This window comes from Gallus gallus, chromosome 3 (assembly GCF_016699485.2).
Source record: "Gallus gallus isolate bGalGal1 chromosome 3, bGalGal1.mat.broiler.GRCg7b, whole genome shotgun sequence".
Taxonomy (NCBI): Eukaryota; Metazoa; Chordata; class Aves; order Galliformes; family Phasianidae; genus Gallus; species Gallus gallus.
In genome coordinates, this window is record NC_052534.1 from 76,080,295 (window position 1) to 76,092,695 (window position 12,401).

The window sequence follows — 12,401 nt, forward strand, 5'->3', positions numbered from 1 at the left end:
GAATACTTATTAAATACACCAGTAGCCAGATTTTGCTAGCTCTCCTAATCGTTACACGTTTTCTAAAACCATTACTGATGTTCATATTCAAGGTCTCTTTCATGGTAAGCCCACTCACTGCAATCTTCACCAAAAACGTCTTCAGGTGATTTTAGTAAAACTCTGTACACAGCAAAACTGACAACTCTTTTTCAAAGAGAAGCACAGTGCCAACAAATCCAAAGCAAATCGTGTTGTAGATTTTAAAGATTGATCTTTATCAAGTATGATTTCTGATAATTAAGTGTTGACTTTGACTCAAATAACAAATAAACACTCAGATACAGATATAACCAGTGTCTTTAACTTTTAAAGAGAAGTGTTAGGACATGAGGATAACTCTGTGTATCATCTCTAATCAAGGATAAAACAGATAAATAAACATTTACTCCTTCTCCTAATCCTCTGCTATTCCTTTCCTTCCTTCATGTGAATTTGATTAAGAAAGAAGAGGGAAAGGGCTTTTTTTTTCTTCTCTAGATAAAGGTCAGCTTAACTAACGGAATCCATAACAATCCTTTCCTTGGGCTCAGAGTAGACAGGGTATCAATTCACAGCAGATATTGAAGTAAATGTAAAACAAAACACTCACTTAAATCTGCTTTGTAATTTTCATCACATCCATTGTAAATTTCCTCACTACACTGAGCAGAGCCTGTGCCTTACAGCATGTCTGCAAGTCTACGCAGTGAGGACCAACCCTGAAAAGGATGTCTCTGGAAAAAGCCATAGACAGTATTTTTCCCTCCATGGACACAGTCCTCCCATTCATAACAACTACAGAAGAGAAGATCACAGCTAGAACAAGCTCTGGAAAACAGCTTTCCCATATAAAACTCTTTCCGTGATCAGCTTCTTTATTTCAGCCAGACAGATTCCCTAGCTCTTAGCAAAGTTCCCAGCTGCTTATCACTGCTGACATATTGGCTCTCTACAAAACAGCTGTCCGTGTGCCAAACTATTGAAACAGCAAAACTAAGTCTTTAACATCATCCTCATGTACAGCCTTGAGAAACTACTCCAGCGCTGCAAACAATCCCCTTGTTTCTTACCTTCAGGTAGGAGTATGGGTTATTCAAAGCTGTGTGTAGTGCAATCCTCGGGGCAGCATTCAAGTGCTCGCGGAGAACGCTGGCTGTGTTGAAATACACAATCTCATGCAGAGTCTTGTGGTCTGCTGGAACAAGGTAATGTCTGAAAAAATAACATGAGGTATGGGGCGAGGAGGAGAGATATAAGCTTTACCTTAAGGGGAAACAGAACTCTACTGCAGTCAGAGACTACAATAATGTGTTTCGACCAATACTGACAGATCTCAAAAAACAAGATGAACAGGGCCAAAATCAATTTTCAAAGCAAAGAAGTCAATAATTATCAACTCTACATCATATAATTGAAGAATCACCAAGGTTGGAAAAGACCTCTAAGATCCTCCAGTCCAACCATCCCCCTACCACCAATATTTCCTCACTACACCATGTCCCTCAGTACAACATCTAAAGGTTTATTGATCTAATGGATTTAGTCTAATGGATTCAATTTAGAATTCTAGCTGGGCCAGAGATAAATTCAAAAATAAGGGCATAAATGCTAACACCAATCACATAACTCTACTCCACGGATCTTACTTATCCATCTTGAGGTGCCCTGATGAATCTTTGCTCAACTCTACCTTCAAATAACAACTTTTTTGTGTTTTTTTTTTTTTTTTGGCTCAGTCATACTTCTATTAGCTTCTCTACTCCCACCCATGCCACCACACACTTTCAGCCCACAACTTCCTTTTACTAAAGCTGTACAGTAATAAGTGCCTTCGTCTCTTAGCCCACACACTCCAGGTCTTTCAGATTTTCTGCTACATTACTGCCTCCAAGACTCTATTTGCTACAGCTTCCTTGCTAAACAGTTCTCAAAACGGCATCTATGCAGTTTCATGAACAGAACAGATCAGCAAAGATTAGAATGAAAACTCTTGGCTTAATTTTTATCATGTACACCCAGTCCTCCCCTCAACATTATTCTCCAAAATAAGTTTCTCAATTCATGTGCCAATTACTTCTACTAATCTACTGAAAGCAAATGGTTGGAAGAGTACTCATGAAAGAAAGAAGGGGGGAAAAAAAAAGCATGCTTCATACCACAGGGACCAAGAGACAATTTTGACAAGACTTATTCCTATGCTAACTTGTTAGCAAAATTTCTGTTTTAGTATACAGTGCAAACCAATGCAGAAATATCGAACAGGAAAGCTCACCTTACAAGACTGTCTATATAGTCAACAACTTCAAAACGAAGCATTTCAAACTTTGTCAGTTTCTTAGATCGCCTTGATTCCTTCAGCTCCAACAAAGTCTTTAAAAAAATAAGCAGAGCATAAAACTACATGGGAGGTAGTTTCTCTCTGGAGAACACAATCTACGTGTTGAACATGTATAATTAATTTTTGCTGGCTTGTCTTCATCGATGATGTTAAGAAATGTGTTACATTTATTTAGGCCAGTGTATCCAGTTCTCAAACTGGTAGGAGTTACAAAAATTCTTCAGGCCTGAAGCTTGAAGAAACGTGGGTTAGGCAGAAGCATAATTTACAAGTCAAATACAACGAAATATCCTAATTTGCATGTTAAAATCCTAGTTAATGACAGATATTTTCTATCATTTTCTACACATCAGGTAGGCCTCACATACATAGTTGGTATTATTACTTCATTTTTCAGAAGCATTACTTATACACAACCTTTACTCAGAGCTCCAACCAAGAAAGACCTAATCATGGACAAATACATCTAAAGAAACATTCAGTTAAAGAACTAGTGAGTGAAGTCAACACAGGCCTAACCTTCTGAAGATGATAAAGATTTGTCTTCTTCTGGAGCTCTTTTTGTGGCGATATGGACTCATCACGTTCTTGGTAAGCTTCTGCTATGGGAACAAAACAAATGTTCATTATGTGGGGGTAAACTCTTCCTCCATACCTATATAAACCTCCTAACCCAAGCAATTTGAGAAGCGTTCAGAGTTACCTGTTCACAGACCCTAACACAGGCAGCTTTTGAGCCTTGCCCTTGTAAAAGATTGTTAAAAAGGAGTCAGCAGTGCGGCTTATCCAGTAGTTATTAAGTAAGTGAAGCAATGCATCCCTGAGAAAAGATCCAGCGCAATCCTGGCTCATCACTTGAAATCCACTTAGGTCATTCTGGGTCATAATCTCAGCATTTGTAAACTGGACAGATTAGAGCAAGATAGTATCAATGCTTAATGAACTTTCAAGAAGTCATACACTGCATTTCTTTTCCTTTACATTTGCAACAAATACTAAATAGGAAATAAATCTACTCACTAAATGTAAAAACTGCAACCAGAGTAGCAAATGGAAAGCCTGCTCACGCATTTGGTTGTCCAGATTTATTTTCATCTTAATTTATAACCAAATTTTATTTTCATAGCCATGTAGTTTGTTGATCAATTGCATCATTAATTAGGGGGGGGGGTTGTAGATTGAAACCAAACAAAATCTCTGACAGAACAATCAAGGCCACACTGAACAATAAAGGTTATATCCTAATCATAATGTAACTAGCCTTCTTGCCTTATTTATGGACGAAGATGTTACCAAGATGGAGATTCCACCTACAGATCACAGGTAAAGCTCCTATCAGCAGTAACAATCATATACATATACAAACCTTGTTGATGATCTACATAGAATGAATTGTTATTTTCTACTGTCCTGCAGAAAGGTGTCGACAAAATCATAATTGCAATTCCCTCAATATCAACAGAAAAGGTCTAATAGAAAACAGCAAAATTATCTTCTACAGTTGGCGTTTCAAAACACATCAGTAAGGAGAGCAGGATTGGAGTTTGCTGCCTAGTTTCAATGTTACAGAATACCAATTCAATAAATACCTTGCAGTGCTGATTATAGCAATTCTCAGTTCTTGAGAAAAAAAAGCTGGCTAACTGTCTAAAACTAACTAATGGCTTCATTTTTTCTTGAAAGCTATTAAAATGTTCTGGTTCACGATATCAACTAACTGTACTCTAAAGAATTGATCATTAAAATGCATATTTAAAAGAAACCTCATCTTTTCTTCCACCAGTTCAATGTTAATAGCACACGTACTCACACACACACCAATGCATTTGTCAATACACTCTTTCTCATGAAAAGCTTAAAAAAGAACAAAGTGATGCTATGAGACCCAGTACAGAATTGCTATCAAGAGCAATTCTGAAGCTGAGAGGCTTTTAAAAGACCCCCATATCAATGAATGGCAAGAAATGTATTATCTTGGAATTTTGGAATAAGTGGAATTTTATCTAATGTTTGCATTTTTAATTAATCCTTCTATCAAAATAGACCCAATATAAAGGTATTTTCTTTCCTCAAGATTCAAGTTCTGACTTTTTCCAATTCATTAGGCAGTCTTGGAAAGAACAACAAGAAACAAGAGCAAGAAAAACATTTGGGACCGTGCTTTCACTGGGGCTCTGAGGGAGATACAGGTACATAACATTTTTTTGGCAGAAGAGTTCAGCTAAAGATCAGCATGACCACAGAAACGTACAGGAAGAAGTCACCTAACTCAGCGACCTACCTCTCATTTAAGGTTTACTTTAATTTCCTCCTCTCAATTCATAGTTTAAATCCTCTTTGAAAGCAAACTAAGATATGGACTCACTAGACCTTCCTTGCCTTAAAAACTTCTTCAAATCATCATTTGAAATAAATACTGACTTTTCATCTTACAGTTCTGTATGTCGCTGAATTCTCATTTGTTTCATCTTGTTTTTCTTTATCATCCCAAGGTAAAAATCCAACTATCTGATCCAATACTTCTGGAAAGTTTACATTTTCAAGTGCTTTAATTTTAATTTTCCAAACTAGATCAACTATTAGGTTTTCCAGTGTAGTTCAGCATCTTCCATGCCAGCATCTTCAGTGAATACACTTTTTTTTTTTTAAAGCAATCACCTTGTTCCTGTACCACAGTCCTGACATTGCTGTATCTTTTCACAATTACATGCTACAGACAAAAAAAACCATCATTTTTTCTTCTAAACAAGCAAAGCTTAGCCTACTTTGCAAATGGAGTGTTGCAGCTCCAACTGACAATGACCTTCAATTAATACACATACAAGAGATGAGATGGTAGCAACTCTATATTCAAAAGAGAAACAGAAGTGAGCATTTCTTTACAGTTCAAAGAAAAGAACCAAATTCTTCTTTCAGACAAATGCTGGAATAAACCAGTTCCTGTTTCTGATGGAATATGGCACTTTTTGTTAACTTGCCTCTGAAAGATGGAAAACTGCTGTTCATTTGCATTCCTAAAGTTTTCATAATGTCCCCCTACCTTGAATAACCAGATAGAGAGGGTAAGATAAGTTACAGTACGTCAATAGGGCAACCTGTGACAACCAACACAGGTCTAGTTTTCGTGTGAATCTAACCGAAGTTTAGTGCAATAACTTTATATACATTTGGACTGAATACCACGTCAGAGGAAAATCTGCTTCTGTTTATCTTTCAAAAACTGTTTTGTTAAATATTTTTAGTAATTGCAACATCTGGTAAAATGCTCAGAATACACATGACAGATTTAGTGAGTAATGTTTGCTGATCTGTCCAATTTCTTATCTTACATCACTCTTCTGCCTTAGAAAAGCATGAACCGCAAACCAATAAAGCATATAAACATGTCCTAATTGCGTCTGGTATTTAAAAACAATCTTGAAATATCTGACAACTTGATGCAATGAGAGAATATGACCAAGAAAAATACCATTTGTCCAATTACAGAACAGTTTCAGCTTAATCTGCAAGGGAACGTATGACGATGCACACCCACCTTCTAGTTTCTGAAACTGGGTCAAGAACTCCTTCAGCTTCTCTACTATCTCATCAAACTCCCTTCCAGGAGATGACACAAGAATTTCCACACACTTTTGAAGCATGGTTACCAAATCAGACTTATTCAACATCCTAAAAGACACAATTATGGACATAGAATGATGAAACATCTTTCAATGTTCTTAACCGAAATAAAATGTTAAAAATAATTAGGGAAAAAAGGGTTTTTAAAAAAGAAAACCTCCATAAAGACAAGTTTTTTCCCCTTTTGACATTAAGAGATATCAAACAAAGGCAAAACAAACAAACAAAATTGCTTTGGACAGATGTACTTACCATTTTTCTACAGGACTGACAAGGAAACATTTTTCTGATACTCTACACAAAAAAACCTCAGTGGATATATAGTTATAAATATTGAGAATTTGTAACTTTTTAAACTATGAACCCCATTACAAAAATATAGTAGGGTTTAAAACTGATTCCAAAGAGGATGGTATCTTATGAAATCAGAATGTCTTAGTTTCAGCTGGGACAGAGCAATATACATTCACCCATGCAAGAAGTACATTACTCTCTGTGATTCAAAACGAGTTCTCAAACTAAACTGGAATTACTGCTTTCTGTATTTAATTGGTACCACCCAACCACTCCTAGAATCACAGAATTGTTTAGGTTGAAAGGGACCTCTCAAAGTCATCTAGTCCAAGTTCCAGCCTAGTATTTACTTAGTTTTATTTATATATCAGGGCATTTTATAAACGTCACCAAGCACTTCTCAGTTTCACAATCTTCATTCAAAAGATAATAAAGCAAGTCCTTGCAAATATCCATAAATGAGCTCCAGAATTAAGTCACCACATCCAGCCAGTACCTCTGCACACGCATGGCTCTTTTTTCATGTGGTGCAAGAGATTCCAGTTGCCAAACACCACAGTTCTAAACAATCACGTTTGTAATAGTTACTGTTTCTAAGAGCCCTACTCAGCCTATTCGTCTGGTTTTGCAGCCTCTGTTAACAAAGATGTTAACAGTTAAAGGATTCCAGAAGACAGAAAAGATGTGGATGCATAAAAAAAAAAGGATGATAACAAACCAACAAAATGATGGCCATCGGCGTGTCAGGCAGTGGGTCTCCATGTCAGCTAGCTAAACGTTGTCTAAGAGAGATTTAAGGAGGCATTTAGAAGAGGCTGGGGCAGCTTTGTCAACGTTTGGAAGGGCAAAGGCAATTCAAGCTCGAGTTTCTGATTAGCAGTTGATGTTTATCTGATTTGTGGTTATGGATTTTCGTGAGGCAACAGTTGCTTTTACATACATTCATTTTGTACAGAAAAACAGCAGGAGCTAACAAAAGGAAGGTGACCTTTACCACACAAAGGGTAGAAAATATTTACTGTTCTGTAGAGAATAATGGATGAACAAGATGGCCTTGTTCCAGGCATGAGAAAACACTGCAATAGTTAAATATGTAAAATGACAAGAGGATGACAAGATGTATAGATATGCAAATAGAAAACATGTACTTTTCCATTCATTTATATTAGTATTTCTTTCCAATATGCAAGTTCTAGAAGCATCCCAGACATAACCTAGAGAAGAACTTGTTTACAAAGATAATTAGGCTAGGAGGCCCAAACAACAGGCAAAAGTATTGTTACTGTACATTGGGAAACAGTAAAGGATCTTTTTCAGCCTTTTGGACCTGAGACTACTGCAAGGTATTCCAGGTATCAGAAAATCTTACATCATCCAGATACATCCAATAAATCTCTCTTATTACTCAGATATGAGTTATGAAAGAAGAAAGGAAGTCAGGATGAAACCCATAGAAACTTTCAGAATGCTGAAGGGATGTTTGCCTGAAGAACTGATAAGACAGGCGAACAACACAATGATATAAATGCCTGGACTGTGATAAGCAACACATGACCAATGACATCAGCAATCAGCAGCCAAAAACACAGTACAGTATCCAGATAGATGGAAGATTGTCCTTAAAACGTTTTGCCACCTAAATCTTTTGAGCAGATGCCCGAGCCAGTTAGCTCTCCATAATCAGTGAAGAGATACATGCTTCTACATCTCTTGATTCTCTCTCTTCTGACCGGACTGATTACCTGCTAAACCTCACATTCACTCACTCTCTTCTCTCATTTTAACTTCTTTAATACAAGGAAAAAAAAAAAATATATGATTCCGGAAAACGTTGAAAAAGAAGAATGGAAGGGTGAGCACAAGGAATATCAGTAGGTGATACAGCCCCTAGGAAAGCAGAGATATTAAAGAACAGTCAATACATTCCATGGTAAAGCAAAGGGGAAAAAGAAGGCTTAGTGGAAGGGCAAAGATCACATTTTGCCACTTCCTTCTAAAACACACCAGCAAGATCCCACGCAGAAAAATCAGAGATGGTAAATATCTGTTAGAAGGGAGAAGGGAGTCAAAGAAAAAGCTGAAAAAAATATATAATCCCAGTCAGACTTTCAGATATTGTAAGGAACTCACATTGAAGAAGTTAGGAAAAAAGGATGGAATTTCTGGACTTAAAACAAAAAACAAATCAACCTAAAACAACAACAAACACACATCATCTATGAAAGCAATAACCCTGATTACTGATGTTTCTATTCTACTCTGATCAGCATCATTTCTACCAGAAATTCCATGTAGCGGTTGTCGGGGTTAGAGAAAAAACAAGAGAGATGAACAGAAAAAGAGTAAAGAGGAAATAAGCCAGAATCTGATGGCAGCATCAACCAGAAAGCAAATGAATTCAGAATGGAGGAAAGTAAATTAAACATAGGAAGAGAAAAAAAGGAGAGGTAAAAATGGCCAAGAGTCACTTAGATATTACTGAACAGACAGAACAGAAAAGCACAGTGACACATTTGTGACAAAGGGCAGTTAAGCGATTGAGCACTGTCAAGATTCAAGAGAGTCAGAAAAGAATTAAGAAATGACTGCAGACATGACAACTCAAGCAAGCAATCCTTCCAATGGGATGAGGGTAAAAATATAGCAAAGTGGTGCTGTGAGAGAATGCAGTGTGGTAAAGGTACAGTATGGAGAGAATGTTTCTTTTGAACACGAGCCCCGACAGTGATCCTCCACCCACCACAGACATGGCTTTTCTATTCAACTTTGTTGTCAAGACATCAAACCTCACAACCTCAGAGACTCTGGACATGGAAGTTACGGTAACAGTGTTGTATCAGCTCCTTGTGCAGCATAAATAATGTACTGTTTGAATTAATGCAGTTATCAGGAAACAGTTACTTGCCATGAGAAAGTTTAAAAGTCTGTGTTGCAACATGGCAACATAAAGGTTTTCCATTATGGAAAGATGACTTTTCAATTTTAAACACTGACAGACAATACAAATACAGCTCTCCTAAAGTTCAATAACAATTAGCACAATCCCTGTACAAACTCAAAGACAAGTTTGTATATACACATATAAAAAAAAAAGGCAGCAGAATAAGAAATAAAGGCCACAGCTACCATTTGGGACAGATTCTGATTTTTCAGAATGGATCACAGTTTAGGCCAACTAAAACTAATAACTTGGTTGACCAACTCTTAATAAGAAGGTTTTCAAAAATACAGCATAACAACATATTCAGTGAAAGAATACTGAAAGAATACCTAACAATTATACAGCTGATATTCTCATTTACATAAACACATCTCAATGTCTTCAGCATATTTCCACTGGGCATAGGAAATATTAGATTCTGGCTGAGTTTCATAGCAAACAGTAGGAATACAAAATGAAGAAAGCAGTCAGTTCTACTTGCAAACAATCTTACAAGCTGCAGATCTTCAATGCAGGTAGCATGCTCAGCTTTAAGATCCAAAATAACAGACGACTGATATTCTACGTGTGTACAGTGGTATTAAACAGAATTAAAAAAAAGGATAAAAAAAAAGTATTAAAAAGTCACCTTGCTAACTGAAGAGATGACTCATACTCCTCTGTCTCCCACACTCGGTTTTCCAAACATGCACAGTGCAGTTCCCTGATCTGTTATGCAGAAAGTGAAGAAAGAATAAAATGTTTTTACAAGCTAAGCACTGAAGAACTCTTACAACAAGCTTTTTAAAGTAACATGTAATTCCTTTAGAGCTTCTTTCCCAAATACACAGAATGACTGCGACATAAATCAAGAGTGTTCAGTATCTTATAGAACTAACTTCCCTGCATTGCTGGAGTCCCTGTGTTGCTCCATACCCAGTTTAAAACAACCAGCTGAAGGTAACTGCACAGATCAGTGAGGGACTAACTAAACAACTCTTAAATCTCAAATACTGGGACACTTCAATTTTGTAGTTAGGGACGGACTCTAAACAGTGTGTAACAGACTGAGAACAGATAAACACACATGCACAGAATATATTGCTCTTTTAGTGGAAGAAGAAATTGCTTACTATGAGAATCACCAACATTAGAGCAATATGGCTGTTAAGAGCAATTATCACTGTTCCCTTACTATCATTTTATTTTGCACAGAAAATTGCTAAAACTCAGCTTACTCAGATTCTCAAAACGAGACTATTTGACTCTTCTAGGTGGTAGAAGAGTATACGTTGTTTGCACTTCGTACAGAGAATTGGAGGTGTGGGAAAAATCAACTTGCCAATTCACTTGCTGATCTGTACATTTGCCTCCTTCTACAAACACATTCCTGCTGACTGACGAGCTATCGTCCCTGCCAGCAGAGAAACCACACGCTGTTCCTCTCTTCCCATGGCAAGAAAGCATCTGTCTCCATTGGAGAAGTAGGGGGCAAAACAGCAGGACAGTAAATAAAAAGAATAAATACTAATTCAGATGTCACACTGGGAAGTGACAAAATATGTCTCATCGAAACAGAGTAAGAGTACTTCACCTGCTTGCCCAAAGGATACTTCGGAAGAGAAGATGTGAAAACATGAAGACACCTCAGAATGGGAAAATAATTCTCATGGTAAACGTTCAAGTCCTCCAACAGCTTCTGCACTGCTTCCTACAGTGGCAGGATAATGAAACAATTAGAAGTCATTCTGACATTAGTTTGTTTAAAACCTTCCCTAAGTTCTTAACCGTGACTCTGAGGTTTTGATGCTCTGGTGTGCTGTGATTTAAATCCCCACTTTTCCTTAAGACCACTATGTACAAATGATTCATTTCAACAGTTCACTGCAATCACACGGTGTATTTTAAACCTTTTTCTTCCATCTCACTGGAGAGTTGTTATTAATTAGCATAAGTATCATTTGCAACAATATGTAAGTGTTGTGATATCTCCTAAAACCAAGGCAATACATGTAATAGGTACTGAGAAATTACATAGCTATATTTCAAGTCTTCATTAATTGCTTTACTTTTTATCACAAGTGCTTTTAAAAATCTCTCTCTTGCATTATGGGTGGGTCCTGCTTTTATTAATGAGATATACATAAAAGGATCAGATCAAAAGTATTCTCAAGTTGCTGCTTCTATGTGCTTTTAGTTCAACTTGTCTATTTATGGATTCAGATTTTCAGAAACAGGAAAAAACAAGCAAACAAAACACCACGCATCACGAGAAAGAAATAAGGAACTGCTGCTATTGAATTTACCAGTTTGCACCTCATCATTGCTGTCTCCCCATGGAAGAATCTGTAATACTTCTGGAAAATCCCACTAGAAATTTCTGCTGGCTGTATTTAAGCATTTTAGGCTCACTACAATTAAGTTTACGAATGAGAAGATCTTCTCTCCCCTGGTTGTAGTCAAAGATCAAAAGAGGATATCAGAATTTTCTACATTTTTACTGCCCTTTCACTCAGCTCAGAGAGAGCTACTCCAAATAGAAAAAAGAATAAATAAACGAAACAAAACAAACAACTGAAGTGCTCTGAAGTTAAGCTAAAGAGTATCAAAGATTAAAAAAAAAAAAAAAAAAGAATCCTTCTCTGCAGGCAATATAAGGTATAAAACTAATATAAGGCATATAAAACTAATATGTGGAAGAAGCAAGTATCAGACTGCAGGCTGAAATCAACAACGACTTGGTGTTGCAGAGAGTTTTATGAAGTTAAGAAAAGGTTCGAGATGATAAAAACCATTAAGACATTTCTCCTCGTGGACTTATCAATTAAAATTTAAATGTCACTAGTTTAACAATTGCTAAAATGACTTCCAAGACCCTAAGACAGATGCTGCTACGTTTGTATTTCAATGCTAAGAATCATCATTAAAAAAGAGTTACCATCACCACAAAAACTGAGAGAAGAAAGCAGGTTCTGTTTAATGTTGCTATATCAATCTTACTCCCCAAAACCGAGAGCATTCTAGCATCTGTATTTCTCCTATCAGGTTTCTCAGATCAAGACTGATGCAGTTATGTAAATGGAAATGCAGTACGTATTTTGCCAAATAACAGAGTGGGAAGGCATAATCTGTTTCTCTCCTTTCTCTTTTAGCAGAGATTGAAAACATGATTAGAAGATGATGCAACATTATTTCAATAAACACAGA

At 36.7% G+C, this 12,401-nt stretch overlaps 1 protein-coding gene across 5 annotated transcripts in view; it reads right to left on the reverse strand.

The window, feature by feature from the left end:
- Window positions 1-12,401, reverse strand: part of ORC3 (origin recognition complex subunit 3) — a 36,939-nt gene that overhangs the window by 5,051 nt on the left and 19,487 nt on the right. For 3 of the 5 annotated variants that reach the window (NM_001031082.3, XM_040697170.2, NM_001389284.2), the window contains 6 exons: window positions 10,789-10,905; window positions 9,844-9,923; window positions 5,895-6,028; window positions 2,879-2,958; window positions 2,294-2,391; window positions 1,092-1,233 (listed from right to left, as the gene is read on the reverse strand). In NM_001031082.3, coding sequence (NP_001026253.3) covers window positions 1,092-1,233; window positions 2,294-2,391; window positions 2,879-2,958; window positions 5,895-6,028; window positions 9,844-9,923; window positions 10,789-10,905 — 651 coding nt within the window. Of the gene's footprint in view, window positions 1-1,091; window positions 1,234-2,293; window positions 2,392-2,878; window positions 2,962-5,894; window positions 6,029-9,843; window positions 9,924-10,788; window positions 10,906-12,401 lie in introns of all 5 variants that reach the window. The other 2 variants (XM_040697172.2, NM_001398029.1) reach the window with 1 other exon arrangement.